The 20638-nt window shown below is 42.8% G+C and overlaps 1 protein-coding gene across 1 annotated transcript in view; it reads right to left on the bottom strand.

Annotated features, from left to right (window-relative positions):
• Positions 1-1424: 1424 nt before the first annotated feature.
• psmd3 (proteasome 26S subunit, non-ATPase 3) overlaps positions 1425-20638 on the bottom strand; it is a 30789-nt gene continuing 11575 nt past the window's right edge. The window contains exons 4-12 of the mRNA XM_070864293.1: positions 19857-19993; positions 18235-18425; positions 17684-17787; positions 15471-15585; positions 13772-13891; positions 12582-12685; positions 10331-10486; positions 8074-8124; positions 1425-1796 (exon numbers count right to left, since the gene is read on the bottom strand). Of these exons, the coding sequence (XP_070720394.1) occupies positions 1719-1796; positions 8074-8124; positions 10331-10486; positions 12582-12685; positions 13772-13891; positions 15471-15585; positions 17684-17787; positions 18235-18425; positions 19857-19993 (1056 nt within the window). The 3' untranslated portion in view covers positions 1425-1718. The remainder of the gene's footprint in view (positions 1797-8073; positions 8125-10330; positions 10487-12581; positions 12686-13771; positions 13892-15470; positions 15586-17683; positions 17788-18234; positions 18426-19856; positions 19994-20638) is intronic.

Genomic DNA, 20638 nt, shown 5'->3' with positions numbered 1-20638 from the left:
AGAAAGAGATTTGGGCATTCTAGTGCATACATCCTTAAAGGTACACGAGCAATGCCATGCAGCGATAGCTAGAGCAAATAGGGTGTTGGGGTGTATCCATTGGATAATTGAGTACAAGACGAGGCATACTGTCTTGTCCTTGTACAAGACCATAGTCAGGCCACACTTGGAACACTGTGTCCAGTTTTGGTCTCCTCACAGGATGGGTGATATTGAGGCTCTGGAAAGGGTGCAGGAGAGAGACACTATACTAATTCAAAGTCTAAAGCATCTTAGTTATCAAGATAGGTTAAAGGAGTTAGGACTCTTTACCTTAGAGCAGTGTAGACTTAGGGTTGGTATGATTGAGGTTTATAAGATAATGAAGGGAATAGACTGTGTTCCAGCTGACCGCTTATTTCAATAGGTTAGGAAGGACCAGGGGTCACAAATTTAAGTTGTATAAGGCTAGATCCAAGTTAGATGTCAGGAGATGGTTCTTTTCCCAGAGAACAATAGACCTCTGGAACAAGCTGCCCTCTCATCTGCTGGATGCAGACTCGCTGAATTCCTTCAAGCAAAAGCTGGATTTGTTTCTGGCGGAGATCACCTCTTACAGAAGGTAGGTACTGCAGGGAATTTAATGGCCAAAGTGATCTCCTGGACTAGTTTCAATCACCTCGATGGGTCGGAGAGGAATTTTCCAGATTTCCTCCCCCCAAATTGGCCAGGGTTTTTTTTTTGCCTCTCCCAGGAGATCACATGGTTTGGGATGGGGTGGAGTGTATCTGTTGTGATACACAAGGTATTGTAATTGTGTGGGACATGCTGGATGGACCAGATAGTCTTTACCTGTCCGTCATTTATTGTATGTTCGCACTCACTATTCACTGTCCAATGCTGGAAGTGTATTTATGTGGACAACAGGTGAGGTCAGGATTGATACCGTCATCAAATATAGATCCAGGTGGAAGATGTCAAGTGGATTTAGCATGTTCTTCCGATCACTGAGTATTCTGAACAGGGAGTATAGACAAGACCAATCCTATCCTAACTTGATGATGCACACACACATTTTTCAACACGAGTCACTAGATAATGATTTGGTCTGAGCTTCATTCCTGGTCCAGAGATACACAAGTGAAGAAAGTTGATGTTTATTGAAAAGTAACATTAACTCAATGCAATATTTTCAATTGATAAATATGCACCATTGGTTAAAAAATTAACCTTGAAGTGTGGCGAGTCTTGGTGTGTTCTAAATATTTATCAGTAATTCTCAAAAACTTCTCAATTTTGAGGGCTGAGAACTGATTATTCTTCTCTATTGTTCAAACCATACAGAACACAATGTACAATTGAAGATGCTAAAATCTGGTTTGACTGGGCTCAGCTGATGGTTTAGTAACTCACATAAGGGGAAATAAATTAAAAAAATCACAAACTGGTGTTATCAGTTTTATTGACCATATATTTATCATCAGTAAGTTATTGTTTACAAGGTTTAAAGGGACAAAGGCAACTATTCCTAGGAAAACAACAATGAAGAGAAATAAAAGCAGGTAAACACGTGTCAAACCTGGACAGAGTATAACACCCCCATTCTCAAACATGCTGACAGACATGAGCCTATTAAAGGGCTTGCACCATACTTTAAAGTCACGATTCTGGTTTTATTTATCTTTACGGTTTGCAGTTACAGTGCTCCAAACATCTCAGAATCAATATCCCATTCAGGCTCATGGGAATCCATCATCATCATCCTCTGCCATTTCTTTCGCAAATTCCAGATCTTGCTGTTCCCGCTCTCGCCGCTCCTGAAAAGCAGAGGGACATTTGAAGGTCTGTACGATATATTCATGTAAATTCATTTGAAATAAAAAATAGCGCTATAAGCTCTATCACATTTCGCAGAAATGCTTCAAAACACTTCCCATACAATTAATTACTGAGGTGCAGCGCCTATCGCGACATAGGCACTGGCTGCAGGTGGTTTGTGTACAGGAAGATCACAAAAGTTGCAATAAGATGGATGACCAGTTAATCTGGTTTCCTTTTGATAGTGTTGGAACAGGGAGGAATGTTGGCCAGGACAGGGAATTCCCTGCTCTTCTTCAAACAATGCTATGGGATCTTCAAAATTCATCTGAATCACCGGAACAGAAAAATGGGACATTGTTTCAATGTAGCATCAGAAAGACGGCACCTCCAATAAGCAGCATTCCCTCAGTATTGCACTGGGCTGTCAGCCATTGCTATGTGCTCAAGTCTTAGGGCGGGACTTGAACTTTCTGATGTAAAAGTGCTACCATACTGTGATTCTGGAATTAATGACCCTCCATGCTATGGTTGTCTGTTCCACCATACACACTAATTATCTATTCCATAATTCTATGATCCTATTTTTTTTTAAATGTTGCTTAAATTTACAATTTTCATTTGACAACCTTAACTTTAAAAACTATGTCCCCAATCCTTGAATCCTAGGCCACCAGGAGATCTTTCTTGAGTCCAAATTCTCCATGCTCGTGAAAATCTTAACAACTTCAGCTAAGTTTGTCATATATCCAGAGCGAAATGCCCAAGAACACAGACTTTTCTCATAATTCAGCTCTCTTAAATTCAGGAGGTAACATCATAGTCACCTTTTATACTCCCACCAATAATTCTACATATTTCTCGTAATACAGAAATCCCAAACTAAATACATTAATCCAGATGTGGCCTTATCAAGGTCAGATAATTCTTCAACAATTTAGTCACCAAACTCCCCAGATCTCATTCTGGCTCTGTTACCTTAAGCAGGTGATCATTTCCAATATGCACTCCACATGTGCACTTCTACCCAATTCCATCACTTTGATTGTATTATTTTGAACACCATCTGTCATTGTGAACTCTCTGCCCACTGACCTTGCTTGCCTAAATCCCTTTAATTATCACACATTATTGGTCACTGTACCCAAATTGGTGGCATTCATAAACTTAGGCACCTTGGATAATTTATAAAATAAATAATAAAAGCTGTAGTCCCAATACTGATCCCTGACCAACAACACCAGCAACCAGTTCCAATGTGACACCACCCCACACTCTATCAACTTTGCAGTCTACATTTTAGTTATGCATCAACCAGGTTCTTTCCCGACTCTTTTACAACTGCACTTATCAACTCCAAACTGTCCAGCTGTTGGCCCTCCATTCACCAGGACATTTCTGCAACCACCAATCTGCTCAATCACACCCTCACCACCACCTTTGATGCCCTAGTCCTTGTTAAAATCAATACTCTCTCTCCTCCTGGCCATTTCCCCTGGTAGGGCCTTCATAGAAAATAGGTGCAGGAGTAGGCCATTCGGCCCTTCGAGCCTGCACCACAGTTCAATAAGATCATGGCTGATCACTCCCTCAGTACCCCTTTCCTGCTTTCTCTCCATACCCCTTGATCCCCTTAACCGTAAGGGCCATATCTAACTCCCTCTTGAATATATCCAATGAACTGGCATCAACAACTCTCTGCGGCAGGGAATTCCACAGGTTAACAACTCTCTGAGTGAAGAAGATTCTCCTCATCTCAGTCCTAAATGGCCTACCCCTTTTCCTAAGACTATGTCCCCTGGTTCTGGACTTCCCCAACATCGGGAACATTCTTCCCGCATCTAACCTGTCCAGTCCCGTCAGAATCTTATACGTTTCAATGAGATCCTCTCTCATCCTTCTAAACTCCAGTGAATAAAGGCCCAGTTGATCCAGTCTCTCCTCATATGACAGTCCAGCCATCCCTGGAATCAGTCTGGTGAACCTTCGCTGCACTCCCTCAATAGCAAGAACGTCCTTCCTAGGAGACCAACACTGAAAACAATATTCCAGGTGAGGCCTCACTAAGACACTGTACAAATGCAGTAAGACCTCCCTGCTCCTATACTCAAATCCCCTAGCTATGAAGGCCAACATACCATTTGCCTTCTTCATCACCTGCTGTACCTGCATGCCAACCTTCAATGACTGATGTACCATGACACCCAGGTCTCGTTGCACCTCCACTTTTCCTAATCTGCCGCCATTCAGATAATATTCTGCCTTCGTGTTTTTGCCCCCAAAATGGATAATCTCACATTTATCCACATTATACTGCATCTGCCATGCATTTGCCCACTCACCTAACCTGTCTAAGTCACCCTGCAGCCTCTTAGCATCCCCCTCACAGCTCACACCGCCACCCAGTTTTGTGTTATCTGCAAACTTGGAGATATTACACTCAATTCCTTCATCTAAATCATTAATGTATATTGTAAATAGCTGGGGTCCCAGCACTGAGCCCTGCGGCACTCCACTAGTCACTGCCTGCCATTATGAAAAGGACCTGTTTATCCTGACTCTCTGCTTCCTATCTGCCAACCAGTTATCCACGTCAGTACATTACCCCCAATACCATGCGCTTTGATTTTGCACACCAATCTCTTGTGTGGGACCTTGTCAATAAGCCTTTTGAAAGTGCAAATACACCACATCCACTGGTTCTCCCTTGTCCACTCTGCTAGTTACATCCTCAAAAAATTCCAAAAGATTCGTCAAGCATGATTTCCCTTTCATAAATCCATGCTGACTTGGACCGATCCTGTCACTGCTTTCCAAATGCGCTGCTATTTCATCCTTAATGATTGATTCCAACATTTTTCCCACTACTGATGTCAGGCTAACCGGTCTATAATTACCCGTTTTCTCTCTCCCTCCTTTTTAAAAGTGGTGTTACATTAGCTACCCTCCAGTCCATAGGAACTGACCCAGAGTCGATAGACTGTTGAAAAATGATCACCAATGCATCCAATATTTCTAGGGCCACTTCCTTAAGTACTCTGGGATGCAGGCTATCAGGCCCCGGGATTTCCCTAACACAATTTCCCGCATAATAAGGATATCCTTCAGTTCCTCCTTCTCACTAGACCCTCGGTCCCCTAGTACCTTCGGAAGGTTATTTGTGTCTTCCTTCGTGAAGACAGAACCAAAGTATTTGTTCAATTGGTCTGCCATTTCTTTGTTCCCCATTGTAAATTCACCTGAATCTGACTGCAAGGGACCTACTTTTGTCTTCACTAATCTTTTTCTCTTCACATATTTATAGAAGCTTTTGCAGTCAGTTTTTATGTTCCCTGCAAGCTTCCTCTCGTACTCTATTTTCCCTCTCTTAATTAAACCCGTTGTCCTCCTCTGTTGAATTCTAAATTTCTCCCAGTCCTCAGGTTTGTTGCTTTTTCTGGCCAATTTATATGCCTCTTCCTTGGTTTTAACACGATTCTTAATTTCTCTTGTTAGCCACACAGTTGAGCCACCTTCCCCGTTTTATTTTTACTCCAGACAGGGATGTACAATTGCTGAAGTTCATCCATGAGATCTTTAAATGTTTGCCATTGCTTATCCACCGTCAACCCTTTAAGTATCCTTTGCCAGTCTATCCTAGCCAATTCACGCCTCATACCGTCGAAGTTACCTTTCCTTAAGTTCAGGACCTTAATTTTCTAATTAACTGTGTCACTCTCCATCTTAATAAAGAATTCTACCATATTATGGTCACTCTTCCCCAAGGGGCCTCGCACAACAAGATTGTTAATTAGTCCTTTCTTATTACACATCACCCAGTCTAGGATGGACAGCTCTCTGGTTGGTTCCTCGATATATTGGTCTAGAAAACCATCCCTAATACACTCCAGGAAATTCTCCTCCACCGCATTGCTACCAGTTTGGTTAGCCCAATCAATATGTAGATTAAAGTCGCCCATGATAACTGCTGTACCTTTAGTGCACACATCCCTTATTTCTTGTTTGATGCTGTCCCCAACCTCACTACTACTGTTTGGTGGTCTGTACACAACTCCCACTAACGTTTTCTGCCTTTCATCTTCGCTCCCTCAAGTCCAAGGGGCGCAGGCTTGAACCAATTGGCGGATAACTGGTTTAGCCATTCACCACCAGGTCTGGCTGGACCACATTAAACATTATCCGGTCCTACTCTTGTCTGACAAAACTGCTCACTATTTCAGGATCATCCTGGAATACAAAGATACTCCCCGGCTACTAGTCTCTACTGTTAACCGTCTTCTTAAACCCCTCTGTCCTGTCTCCACCACACTCACCTCCAACAACAAGTGAGAGGAGCTCATGGACTTCTTTGTCTCAAAGATTGAGACCGTCCGATCAGTTGCCTCTGCCACTTCCCTTCCTTCCACATCCCCACCGGACCAAACTTCCTCAGAGGTAACCCCCTGCCCTAACCCTAAACTTGCATCTTTCTCCAGTTTCTCTCTGATCTCCCCTCTTGACCTCGCCACGAGACCCACTTCCTGCTCCCTTGACCCTATTCCCACTAAACTGCTGACCACCGAACTTCCTTTTCTGACTCCCATGTTAGCCGACATTGTTAACAGTTCTCTCTCCTCAGGTACGGTCCCCCTCTCCTTCAAATCTGCCGTCATCACCCCTCTCCTCAAAAAAAAAACCCTTGACCCCCCACTGTGCTTGCCAGCTACCTCCCCATCTCCAATCTCCCTTTCCTCTCCAAAGTCCTTGAAAGTGTTGTCACCTCCCAAATCCGTGCCCACCTTTCCCGGAACTCCATGTTTGAATTCCGCCCCTGCCACAGTACTGAAACGGTTCTCATCAAAGTCACCAATTACATTCTTTGTGACTGTGACAAAGGTAAACTATTCCTCCTCGTCCTTCGCGACCTATCTGCAGCCTTTGACACGTTTGACCACTCCAACCTCCTCCAACAGCCTCTCCACCATCGTCCAGCTGGTTGGAACTGCACTCACTTGGTTCCATTCTTATCTATCTATCCTCGGCCCCCTCCTATTTCTCATCTATATGCTGCCCCTTGGCGACATCATCCAAAAACATGGTATCAGTTTCCACATGTAAGCTGATGACACCCAGTTCTACCTCACCATCACTTCTCTCAACCCCTCCACGGGTCTTTGTCAGACTGCTTGTCCAACATCCAGAATTAAATATTGGGTAGACCGAAGTCATTATCTCTGGTCCCCACCACAAACTGCGTTCTCTAGCCACCGACTCCATCCCTCTCCTTAGTATCTGTCTGAGGCTGAACCAGACCGTTTGCAACCTAGGTGTCATATTTGACCCTGAAATGAGCTTCTGGCCACATATCCACGGCATAACTAAAATTGCCTGTTTCCACCTTGGTAACATCGCTCGTCTCAGCCTACGCCTCAGCTCATCTGCTGCTGAAATCCTCATCCAAGCCTTTGTTACCTCTCGGCTCGATTACTCCAGCGCACTCCTGGCTGGCCTCCCACATTCTACCCTACGTAAACTTGTCATCCAAAACTCGGCTGCCCATGTCCTAACTCGCATCAAGTCCCGCTGAACCTACATTGGCCCCCCAGTTAAGCAACACCTCGATTTCAAAATTCTCATCCTCGTTTACAAATCCCTCCATGGCATCGCCCCTCCCTATCTCTGAAATCTCCTTTAGCCTCACAAACAACCCCATCCCCCCCAAATATCTGCGCTCCTCAAATTCTGCCCTCTTGAGCATCCCCGATTATAACTGCTCAACCATCGGAGGCCGAGCCTTCAGCTGCCTAGGCCCTAAACTCTGGAATCCCCTCCCTAAACCTCCCCGCCTCTCTTTCCTCCTTCAAGACACTCCTTAAAACTTAACCTCTCATCTGCGATAATTTCTTCTTATGTGGCTCGGTGTCAAAGTTATTTTTTTGTCTTATAACACTCCTGTGAAGCGCCTTGGGACGTTTTACTACATTAAAGTCGCTATATAAATATAGCCTATTTGTTGTTGTTGCCTATTACTCTGACATCTATCCCATGGGAACACATTTTGTGAATCAAGTCTGTCATGTTGGATACATGCCTTCCTGAAATCCAGGGAGGTAACATCACTACCTCATCTTTAACAAATAGATCTGTAACCTCCTCAAAGCAATCCACTGATCTGGTCAAAAATTACCTTCTGAATCTAGTTCTCTAATCAGTCCTTCCAGATGGTCTATTATGCTATCCCCCATCAAACACCTTCCCCATAATCACATTTGTTACTTTCATCAATGGAAATCTCACCTCGGCAGACTCCAGGTCTTTGTTGTATGACTTGGGTGGGAATCGCATTGCCTGTAAAGCAAAAGTGGACAGCTGAGATTTCTAGGGATTAGAAATGATGAAAGTTCTAAATAATAAGTCCGTCTTTATATTCTGATACAATCGAATTGCCTTGAGGGACATCCAGTGAGCTCTAGACCAGAGCATTGGACTTTGGTCCCCATTCAGACCCGATTCCATCACAAAGCTCGGCTAGCTCTACAATGGGTGAGTAGATCCAGCTATGGTACAACGTCTCAAATCCGGCTGTCCAGAAATTAGAATTGTCCGAAAACATTTTTGAGAAAATCCCATTTGATATTCAGTAAAATAAAATCTGGAATTATTGTCCAAAAACCGCCGGGCCGGACTAGTTATCAGCTTCGGGGATGTGGAGGACCCTCTTCAGAGAAATCTTGATAGATCGGAAAAGCCGGTTTTTCAGCGCATGACGCCCCGAAAACCGGCTTTTACGAGGCCTCGCTCGCCGGGTCCAGGCACACTTCCGCGAGGCCGGAATTTTCGGCCGATTGATTTTCTTGTCCAAAATCCGGAAAAATCCGAAAACCGGCAGGGTCTGTGTCCCGAGGTTGCCGGATTTGAGACGTTGCACCTGTTCAGAGTTCTCACTCACTTCAAAGAGAAAGGAAAGCCGATAATCCCAGTCTAGACACACAGGTGGCGGCACTGGGCCAGACAATGCTAGTCTTCAAATAGGATCATTTTAATAGAAATCGGCATCAATGTTGGAAAATTAGTATTTCAAAATAATCTTGCCACATAATCCTTTTGTTGAATAGGAATATTTTTGTGAAGTAGACGTTAGAAGCCAAAGAATAAAGACAGTTGCTACCAAATCCAAATATACTGCACTACTTGGATGAGCACCTCGCTCATATTTTCACACACTGCACAGGCTCCAGAACTACAACCAGACAGGGTAGTAGAAAAAATCATAGAAACATATTAGCACAGTAACCCAGTCAGTCCCACTCCCTGGCTCTCTCGCCACATCATTGCAATTTTTTCTCCTTCAAGTATTTATCCAATTCCCTTTTGAAGACTACTGTTGAATCTGTATCCACCAACCTTTCAGGCAGTGCATTCCAAATCCTAACTACTCGTTGCCTAAAAAAGTTTTTCCTCATATCACCTCTGGTTCTTTTGCCAATTATCTAAAATCTGTGCCCTCTCATTATTGACCCTTCAGCCACTGGAAATAATTTCTCTTTATTTACTCTATGATTTTAAACACCTCTATCATATCTCCTCTTGGCCTTTTCGGCTCCAAGGAGATGCAAGATCTGGCTCATCATTATTTCTGCAGTGGTCCAGTAAAACTGGACATCAGTGAGTCACATTCGTCACATGACTTTGATACATTGGAAATAATTAATTAAGAAATCTCCCTTTTGTGTTTTCAACGTCACATCAGCTTACAGACCCCATACAATTGCTTTCTTTCAGCTCAAATCCCAGCCAAAATGTTAATCACTCCCCTTGGAGCAATTGTTGCTGAGAAAAACACTTGGTCTATGTAAAGATAGGTCCAAATAGTCAACCGAATGAGCTGATGGGCAAGTTAACCCAACCGCGGGCGGGATTTTCGGCAGGTGTGCGAGCGGGTTTTGCCACGATGCTCCGACGTGCAACAATGCAGATTGTATTTGCGTCGGACTTTCGGCACTCTCCCGACCCGTACGCCACGCCCAGAATACCAACAGGTCAAAGCTGTCGGTGCAGCCTGCCAGCAGCGGTATGAAAACCTGCAAAAAACGTAAGTTAAAGTTTTAATTTTTACATTTTTTTTTCAGCGATTCGATAGATAATGGCCGTGTAAATGTTTTTTGGAATTTGTTTTGTTTCTTTTCCCCCCCCCCCTCCCAAGGCCTCTCTCGCAGTGCTCCTGGCCCCGGACGAAAGTTGCCAAAACTCGCGGTTTTTGCTGCGAATCGTCATGCAATGCCTCCTTTACCGATGTGTCCTGTAAAGGCCGAAAGTTCGGCCTAAAAACGGTAGCGCAGCGAAAATGATAATTTTGACGTAAAACGACTGTTTTTCCGAAAACCGAAAATCTAGCCCATGAAGGTTAAAAAAGGTTGAATTATGTAACGCTCCAATCTGAAAATTGTGGACCAGAGATAATTCTAAATTTATGCCAGTGTTAGTTGCTTTTTTCTTATCCAAAAAATTCAATTAAAGCAACCATGGAAAAATGCCAGTTGGGTTTCTGCCTTACTTTGACAGACATGTTGTGGATATCCAGACAGAAGGAGATTCTCTGATGGAAAGCCAGCTGAGGCTCCCTTGTGCCATAAATGTCAATGGTCTCCTTAGACTGGACGTATCCTCTCTCGTGGTTAATACTGGCCTCAATCACTCCATCACGAATGGCCTGGTTGAAAAAAAAAATAGATTAGAATATTTTGTTTCCACTTTCTCTCTACGTCTTCTGAAAGTTCTGTCTCATGCTGGGGTACTGTTATACAAGTGCCAGTAGTCCCTCCAGTATCTCACTTGAGTTTCCATTCTTCATGCAAGAGCCTAGAAAATGAGTGTCATCAGAGCGCTCAACTATGCAAAGCCATCACTGAGCCAAAACCTGTCCAGACCCGACATCCACTTTACAGCAGGAGTCACTGGACCGGAGGACAGGGACCCTGGGTTGATTTTCTCTCTGCTAATCGGAGGCCACTCGTAACATCGTTCCTGGCAGTCTGGCACAGAACTCCTCCAAATGCTTCCCATGCCAGCATTTCCCCCCTATGGCAGCTCAGTCTACCCGTTGAGCCCCCGATGCTGTGCTCATTTGAATCACTACCAGCAACATTTCACTACTTGGGCAGCAAAGTGCTGTGTTGCAACAACTCAGTTGCCTTAGCCAATGGGAAAGGAAGGCAGGCAAAGTGCAGCCAAGCCTCTGCTTATGCCAACTTACTCAGTGATTAAATTCCACCCCATCTGATGTTCAGGAACTCACACACCACCAGCTGAAAACCACCACTGTGCCAAGCACATTTTTCATAGATTATTTTAATTTTCTGTTCACTCCTCATTTCACTGCTCCCACACTGCCCCCCTCCCCATAGCAGCAATCAGTGAACTCAGTGAAACTGACAAAAACTTGGGCTTTTCCACAGTAATATGGCTGTTAAACACTCCATTAAATGTTAGGACTTGTTGGATTAGGTGTAACTGGGGTCTTAACGGTGTATAGCGAGGGGATTTGAGTACAGAGGCAGGGAGGTGTTGCTACAGTTGTACAGGGCCTTGGTGAGGCCACAACTGGAGTATTGTGTACAGTTTTGATCTCCTAACTTGAGGAAAGACATTCTTGCTATTGAGGGAGTGCAGCGAAGGTTCACCAGACTGATTCCCAGGATGGCGGGACTGACATATCAAGAAAGACTGGATCAACTGGGCTTGTATTCACTGGAGTTCAGAAGAATGAGAGGGGATCTCATAGAAACATTTAAAATTCTGACGGGTTTAGACAGGTTAGATGCAGGAAGAATGTTCCCAATGTTGGGGAAGTCCAGAACCAGGGGTCACAGTCTAAGGATAAGGAGTAAGCCATTTAGGACCGAGATGAGGAGAAACTTCTTCATCCAGAGAGTGGTGAATCTGTGGAATTCTCTACTGCAGAGTTGTTGAGGCCAATTCACTAAATATATTCAAAAAGGAGTTAGATGAAGTCCTTACTACTAGGGGGATCAAGGGGTATGGCGAGAAAGCAGGAATGGGGTACTGAAGTTGCATGTTCAGCATGAACTCATTGAATGGTGGTGCAGGCTCGAAGGGCCGAATGGCCTACTCCTGCACCTATTTTCTATGTTCTATGTATTGACTCCTTCAAAGTCATATTGCTAGAAACAAACGTTATGGCCCTGAAAAACAAATTTTAATTTTGTGGAGAGTCAAATTTCTTCATTACAATAAAAACATTTCCTTAAAAATATTTTTTTGTTTGTTCAGATTTATTTCAGGTGCTGCCTTATCCTCATGTGAAGGACTCAATCTTTGTTTTGCTCTCGCTAAAATTTTTATAAAAGTCAGGATAAAAGCAGGTTCTCATTTCCTGCTTCCTTGTCTGTGAGAATTCTGCACCGTGATTGGCTGCTTAAACATCTTGGTGACGTCACAGTAGATTGCATTAGGGATTCCCCACTATTCTACACAGATCTGACTTGCGCATCGAAAAAGGCAAACTCCCCACCAGAGATCACGAGATCTCTGGATGCTTTCTCCGGGGCCAGCAGCGAACGCCTTTGCTTCACCGCTGACCGCTGATCGTAAAGACCATATTGGTTTGAGGAAAATAGAAAATGTATAGTAAGTCCGCTAACCTTGAAAAATTAATCTTTATTTTTCAGATGCTGATTGATCTGCTCTACACTTGCAGTATTTTTGTTTTTAATTTCAGAATTCTGGCAACCAGTTTTTCTTTATACCCCCCCCCCCCCCACCCCCCCACACCCTATTCAAGTTACCTTGGCAACTATAAACTCAGCATCTTCAGGGCTGTCCAGCTGCAGTTTCTGTGCTATGTCAGTGAGAGAGATGCGGGAGTAAGATAAACTAATCATCCTTACACCTGTAGGGGAAGAGAGAGATTTTTAAAATTGCTTATGATTTAAATATTACATTTTTAGGCATTACACTTTTACAGCAAGCACTAGCAAAACATACTAAAGATAGCAGGGCTTTTTTTTTTTGAGGGGGAGTGGATTTAACAGTGGAACACTGGTCAATTACCAGCCTTAAGCGTTACATATATACAAGTTATTTCTTTCTTTACAACACCTTGAGACCTCATTAAAAAGCTGGTTAACTATTTGACGTTCTGTTATCTGCTGCTGTACGAAGGTAGGGTTTTGATACAGTTGAAATGTTGACCGTCTTATACAGCAGTCATTTATTTTTGGGGCTGCAAAGTAGAGGGGGATTGTCTTATATTGGGTCACCTTAAATGTGAGTATATAATAATCAATACCCTCTTCCCTGACACCTTACGCCTCAGATACACTACTCTACTATTGTGAATTTTCTATTTCCCACACTTGTGTTCTCTCCGAGCAAGATTGCCAGTGTAATGCAAAATTAGGGTAGCTGTGCTGTTGTCTCACATCCACCAGGATCTGGGTTTATATAACTAGCAATACCATTTAAAATTGCTTATTGCAACCGTACATCAATCAGATGGACCAAGTGTGCAGCAATGATGGAGGCCAACATATTTCTGCTGTTCACATATGCGCACTTTTCAGCATTGGGGTCACTGGATAGTGAGTAGAAACAGGAACGCTGGCTAATTTTCCCTCTCCCTACTCAGGGACTTTAAGGTCAACCCTACTCCAACCCAAGCCAACATGTGTGTGGACTGAGAACCAAACCTAATCAAACTCTGTGTTGTGTGTGGCTCAGTACAACACTATACAGAACATCTACCCACTGAGTCATTAGGGAACCCAACAGCTGACCAGTCTTCAGTGCTAGCCCCGATTCCCAGCGGTTTGAGCAAGATTGCTAGAAAAATGTGCGTGCAAAACATGAACTAAAATATGATTTCACAAATGAGGTCAATCAGGATTTGCTGCCCCGGGAGCAGGTGCTGAAGTAACTAAACAGGGGGCAGCAGATGGAAAGCTGCAACAATTAATATTTAACACAGAATTCTGACCTGTTTTGATGACGTTGTGTCGCAGGCGGATGATCAGTGTGTAGGTGCCATCAGTCTGAAACTTCTCTCCAAACTGCTCTAAAACCTGGTTAAACTTGGCCAAGTTCCCAGTGCGCACAGCTGGGAGAGAGGAAAAGACAGAAATGTGAAGCCATTTGTTCTTATCGAGAACAGTATGAGTACAGCTTGTTCAGGACAAATGATAAAGGATTTCATTTTAAATGCAGTAGTTTTTAAACAGAGTATTTATTTAATTAAAATATAAGCAGCACAAGGAAAAGATCTGATTAAACCAACTGGAGCATACATAGAGAAGAAAGCAAACCATTTTACAAAACACCAACGCAAATGCAGTGAAGAGCACTAAAGAATAATCTTGATCAGCTCACAATTAAAACAAATTAAAAATTATTGCCAGTCATTACGATATGATTGTGATCAAATCTGAGTTCCCAATCGAAACTTTGAACTACATTAATTTTAGCATTACTGAAACGCGATGAAGTTGTATGTGTCCAGTGCCATCATCACTTGCTTCTCGTACGAGGCAGCTTAAAACTTTCTCACTGTGTTCAAGCTTTTTGTCTTCGTGGGCCCATAGTTGTGCCTCAGGAATCACAAATAAAGTTTAAATTCAGGGTCTCACAACCTCTAGTAACAGATATTGGTGTTCTGATGTAGGATTTATCCACCAGTGAGGTAACAGCACTCAAACTGCCCTTTCCAAACCTCCAGACCAACACAATTCAAATGGGACAAATGAATTAATAAGAAATGAGAGTACAAATAGGACTGAACTGCCTTTGCTTTAAGGCTGGATTTCCAGGGTTGCATGTTGTCACAGGTTGGACTCTATTCTGTCCCAACAATGCACCCTACCCCGAATCTCAGATCAGTCTCTAGTTTCCACAAGAGACATCCTGATGGTGCCTTGGAGTGATTCTACCAAATTAGGGACAGTTTGTCCTGTAGCTTCACATTCATTACCATTTGGGCAAAAATCTGAGACTTTCATCTCATCAATCTGGGCTGGTTTCAAAACCCACAGATGGCAGATGTTTTAATCCACTGCCTTCAGTTCCATGTTTAAGCAATGGAAAAGCTGCTGTAGTTTCAACAAACCAGCAGGTGATTCAGTTCTTTGTTACTAATAGTGCATCGGGACTAAAAGTAAACTTTGGAAGTTAATAAAATCAAGAGCGCACTCAACTTCAACTCACAGGATCAGATCAAAATAATCACACTGAGTTAACAGGTGAAACTGCACCTGCCTGGTACAATACAGTGTCTCAAAAGACAAAAACATCTTAACAAAAAAACATTGCTAACATAACTTTCCTTAATGTGTAATACCACAACCTTGTATTGTGGCTAAACTACTTCTATGCAGAATGACTACATCCTCTGTACAGTATGTTGTAATGCAGTATTGTGAGGAATTGCAAAAAAAAAAACTGGTTTGAGATGGTTGAAGGATTGTGACCACACAAGGGATGCAACATATTGCTTCAACTTCAACTAGATAATGCTATCGGCTGCTTTGTAAATAAGAGTTTTGGTGACATCTAATGGCTGCACACAAGGTAACCTTCACCTGCCTAATTCACATGGAAGTTTCAGGGTAAATGGTTTCCAAGGGAAGAAAATCGAATTCTGTTTTAAAATCTAAAATGCTTGTGTCTAGCTGCCTTGTACTGACCCTGAGTAAGCAGGAAGTATGGCATCAGGGACCTCTTGAGTGATGGTTGCCGGAACTGCAGCCTGTCCGGGATCTCACCCAATAGTAACTCCACCACAATCAGCAACTTATGAACCTGGTAATAAAATACACATTCCTCACAAAATTATTTATATTAACACATTTATGTAGCCATCACTATAGTTAAGAGGAATACTATTTAAGAGGCTTATAATGTTGCAAATAGTGGTAGCCAGAGGATTGGGAGAGCTTTAGAAAACAGCAAAGGATGACCAAAAACTTGGTAAAAGGGAGAAAATAGAATGAGAGAAAACTAGCACGAAATATATAAACAGATTGCAAGACCTTCTACAAGTATGTAAAAAGGAAGAAAATAGCAAAAGTAAGCACTGGTCCCTTAGAGGCTGAGACAGGTGAAATTATAATGGGGAATAAGGAAATGGCAGAGACTTTAAACAAATATTTTGTATCTGTCTTCACAGTAGAAGACACAAAAAGCATGCCAAAAATAGTGGGGAACCAAGGGGCTAATGAGAATGAGGAACTTAAAAGTTAAAAAATACTTGAGAAACTAATGGGCCTCAAAGCTGACAAATCCCCACGACCTGATGGCCAACATCCTAGGGTTCTAAAAGTGGCTGCAGAGATAGTGGATGCATTGGTTGTGATCTTGAAAAATTCCCTAGATTCTAGAACAGTCCCAGCGGATTGGAAGGTAGAAAATGTAACACCGCTTTTCAAGAAAGGAGGGAGAGAGAAAGCAGGGAACTACAGGCCAGTTAGCCTGACATCAATCGTCGGGAAAATGCTGGAATCCATTATTGAGGAAGTGGTAACACGGAACTTAGAAAATCATAATATGATTAGGCAGAGTCAACGTAATTTTATTAAAGGGAAATCATGTTTGACAAATCTATTAAGAGTTTTTTGAAGATGTAACTAGCAGGGCAGATAAAGGAGAACCAGCGGATGTAGTATTTTTGGATTTCCAAAAGGCATTGGTTATGGTGTCACATAAAAGATTGTTACACAAGATAAGACCTCATGGGGTTGGGGGTAATATTGAGAGAGGATTGGTTAACAGACAGAAAACAGAGTAGGGATAAATGGGTCATTTTCAGGCTGGCAGGCTGTCAATAGTGGGGTGCCGCAAGGATCAGTGCTTGGGCCTCAGCTATTCACAATCTATATAAATTACTTAGATGAAAAAACCGAGTGTAATGTATTCAGCTTTGCTGACGAAATGAAGCTAAGTGGGAAAGTAATCAGTAAGGTGGACACAAAGAGTCTGTAAAGGGATATAGACAGGTTAAGTGATTGGCAATAAGGTGGTGGGTGGAGTATAATGCGGGGAAATGAGAGGTTATTCACTTTGGTAGGAAGAATAGAAAAATAAAATATTTTTTAAATGGCGAGAAACTTAATTGTTGGTGTTGAGAGAGATTTAGGTTTCCTCATACAGGAAATACAGAGAGTTAGCATGCAGGTACAGCAAGGAATTAGGAAGGCAAATGGCGTGTTGGCCTTTATTGCAAGGGAGTTCAAGAGTAAGGATGTCTTACTACAATTCTACAGGGCTTTGGTGAGACCAATTCTGGAGTACTGTGCACAGTTTTGGTCTCCTTATTTAAAGGAAGGATATACTTAGAGGTGGTACAACAAAGGTTCACTAGATTGATTGCTGGGATGAGAGGATGAGAAGATTGGGCCTATACTCTCTGGAGTTTAAAAGAATGAGAGGTGATCTCATTGAAACATATAAGATTCTGAGGGGGAATGATAGGGTAGATGCTGAGAGGTTGTTTCCCCTAGCTGGAGAGTCTAGAACTAAGGGGGATATAGTCTCAGGATAAAGGGTCAGCCACTTAAAACTGAGATGAGGTGGAATTTCTTCTCAGAGGGTTGTGAAATTTTGGAATTGTCTACCACCAAAGGGCTGTGGATGGTGAATCGTTGAACATATTCAAAGTGGAGAGAGATAGATTTTTGGACTCTCAGAATCAGGGGATATGGGGATCGGGCAAGGAAAGTGGAGTTGAGGTCGAAGATCAGCCATGATCTTATTGAAGAGCAGAGCAGGCTGGAAGTGTGTATGGCCTCCTCCTGCTCCTAATTCTTATGTTTTTATGGGAGAAACATACAATTTTTAGAAATTACAGCACTAAACTATAATTTTTATTGAACAAAACTATAAAGAGAAGTTTTTAGCTCACTGTTTGTTTGAAGCCAACTGCAGTGTGCTGTGGTGCCTTTCGTAGAGCATTGGTCAGTGTTCTCCGTGCTTCTGAGTATTCTAACTGAATTGCTTTAATACGACCTGAAAGCAACAAAGCAATTAAAAAAAAAATCACAAAGACCTACTTGGATATACCAGTAATATTCAAATCAGCACATATAAAGTATGCAGTTACAGAAAAGATTTCAGCGCAGGAACGTGACTTTTTGCTGGAACTGCAGAACATCTTTGTCACAACCGCTGGAAAGTCGTGTACAGCATAGTGCACGACACTACTACAGGAGTATTCACCAGCTATCTACATTAACGGAAAACCTATCAAAATGAACAGTAATTGCTGGTACACTTCACAAACTATGACTCACTCACAAAAAGGAAAAGGCTTTTGTGTTGAGTCGTGACTGTAAAATAACTGTATGGGCATTTCAGAACACAATAGCTCACAAATGTCTTTATATTGCATTTAATCCCAACAGGACACAGCTGTTTAGCAGTTACTTCACGCTGCAAGATTGGACTGAGCCTCACCAGTGTAATAAAGATATCTTGCCCACTCGTTGTTATTAGCCTGTTCTGGGAAAATGGATTTGGAGACCAGCTTCTCGGCCTGATCGTACAGGTTATACTGCAGGTAGTTTCTCAATAACAGGTTCAGCAGAGTGGCCTGTCCATCAGCATCGTGGCGTAGGGTGGCTGTCCTCAAACGTGCATGCAAGAAACTTAGTAAAAAAAAACAGATCAGTTACTCACAAGTTTATAAAACTACACTGAGGGCCACATTCAAGATACTCACCACTCTGGTCTACCACATACAGTACATATAGCATTTCCTTTTACTTTTCTTGCACTTTTTTTCTTCCACAGTCACCAACAGGCTTCCAGAGCCTCAGCAAAGGTACCCTTAGAAGGTGCACATCGAAGGACTAATCTATCCTGGAGATATGGTGGGTTACAGCCCTCTGATACCTTGCCTGTTTAGCCAGTGTCCATGTCAGCCTGAGCAGCTGTGGCACCTGAGGCTGTTTTCCCTCAAGGATATCTCAGCCAGGGAAGGGATGCAAACTAGATTCACGAGGACAATACCAGGGGTGACGGGATACAGTTAGCAGTCCTGAATAACTGGGCTGTATTCACTGGAACGGAGAAGGTTAAGTGTTCAAGATTATGAAAGGGTTTGAGAGTAAATAGCAAAAGATTATTTCCATTGGTCTGTGAATTTATAACAAGTGGCTATGTGTTTAGAGTTAGTACTAGAAGCATAAAGGTGGAAGGTTAGAAGCATCTTACTCTCACAAAGAGTTATTAGACTATGAAATGCATTATGTCCAGTGGCTACTGAAGTCAAGTCAATCATTTGAGAAGGAAGAAAAATATTAAAAGAGATTCCTAGCATTCTGCAACACATCAAGGCCAATTTTTGCAGCAACGGCACCAAATTCTGTAGCAAGTCTGCCAACATTTGGAGACTGCGTATCCATCACCTTCAGTCCCTTCCACTCCCCCTACTCCTTTGTCACTATTCCACCTCCCCTCGTCGGCGGAACCACACCATCCGTAATCTTGGTGCTCAGTTCGACCCCGAGCTGAGTTTTAAATCCTGCCCGTTTACTTCTGCAACACTGCCAATACATTTATAATGGGGACATACTATTTGGAAAACAGGGGGGAAACGTAGCAGGGTAGATATTCTCAGGTTTCAGAATCAGTGATCTCTAGAGGCTCTGATTGAAAGGCATAAGGAAACAGAATTATATTAGTTAGCTCTGATGTGGAACTAGCACCCATATAATAGCCCAAATGGCCTTGTGTGGAAATTTCTACGATTCTATGTACATACATGTAATTTTAGCAGACAGCAACCGGGAGTGAAATCATGTCTACATTTTTCCTCCTCCTTGTCTGGTGACATGAGCTCCATCTGTAGCATTCTCACTGCTAGATCAGCAAACAAAGCACAGGGTTTAAACCTGGCATGTTCCTGGATCTTTACAGCTTAGTACCAATCATCTGGGAGCTGACGTGGTAACTTTGTTCGTGGGAGTATCAAGATGTACCAATCCACAAAACATTCCACATTTTCATTATATCCGGAGTTGTAATTTTAACAAATTTTTTGTGCTCAAGGGTCCAAAGTGAAACAACTTTCTCACCTTCTGACTGCATCGAGCTTATTTAGGAATTCATAAACACGAGCATGGTAATAGTAGCATTTGGCTGCAACCAAGTCCAGAGCCCGGCGATTCTGAGCAGCGATCTTTTGCATCAGATCATCTGAAGATTTCTGTGCCTATATTTGAAAAAAAAAACACGCTATGAGCATTGGATTTTTTGAGTGTCAACTTTCGCTCCATTTTGAAGATGCCAAATCCTACTACAGCCTTCCAGTATCACTCATTAGACAGTATTCTTCAAACGTCAGAGTGAAGAGTCAGTAGTGGCAGTCTTCAACCACTGCCAGAACCACAGCCAAAACTGACCCAAAATCTCTGCGCTCTTCCAATTCTAGTCTCTTGTGCATCCCCAATTTTCATTGCTCTACCAGTGCTGGCTGTGCCTTCAGTTACCTAGATCCTAAGCTCTGGAATTTCCTCCCTAAACCTCCCCGTCCCGCTCTTCTACTTTAAGACACTCCGTTGTCCAAGCTTTTGGTCACCTGTTCTAATAGCTTTTTATGTGACTCGGTGTCAAATTTTGTCAGATAATGTTTCCTGTGAAGTGTTTTGGGACGTTTTTGACTACGTTCAAGTTGCTATATAAACGCATGTTGCTCTCACTTGACATCCATAGGGGAGAAGGATGATCGGGAAAGCAATAGTGGTCGGGGATTCGATAGTTAGGGGAGCAGACAGGCGTTTCTGCGGCCGCAGACGTGACTCCAGAATGGTATGTTACCTCTGGTGCCAGAGTAAAGGATGTCACTGAGCGGCTGCAG

This window comes from Pristiophorus japonicus, chromosome 21 (genome assembly GCF_044704955.1).
Source record: "Pristiophorus japonicus isolate sPriJap1 chromosome 21, sPriJap1.hap1, whole genome shotgun sequence".
NCBI lineage: Eukaryota > Metazoa > Chordata > Chondrichthyes > Pristiophoridae > Pristiophorus > Pristiophorus japonicus.
This window is presented reverse-complemented; position numbering and strand designations above follow the sequence as displayed.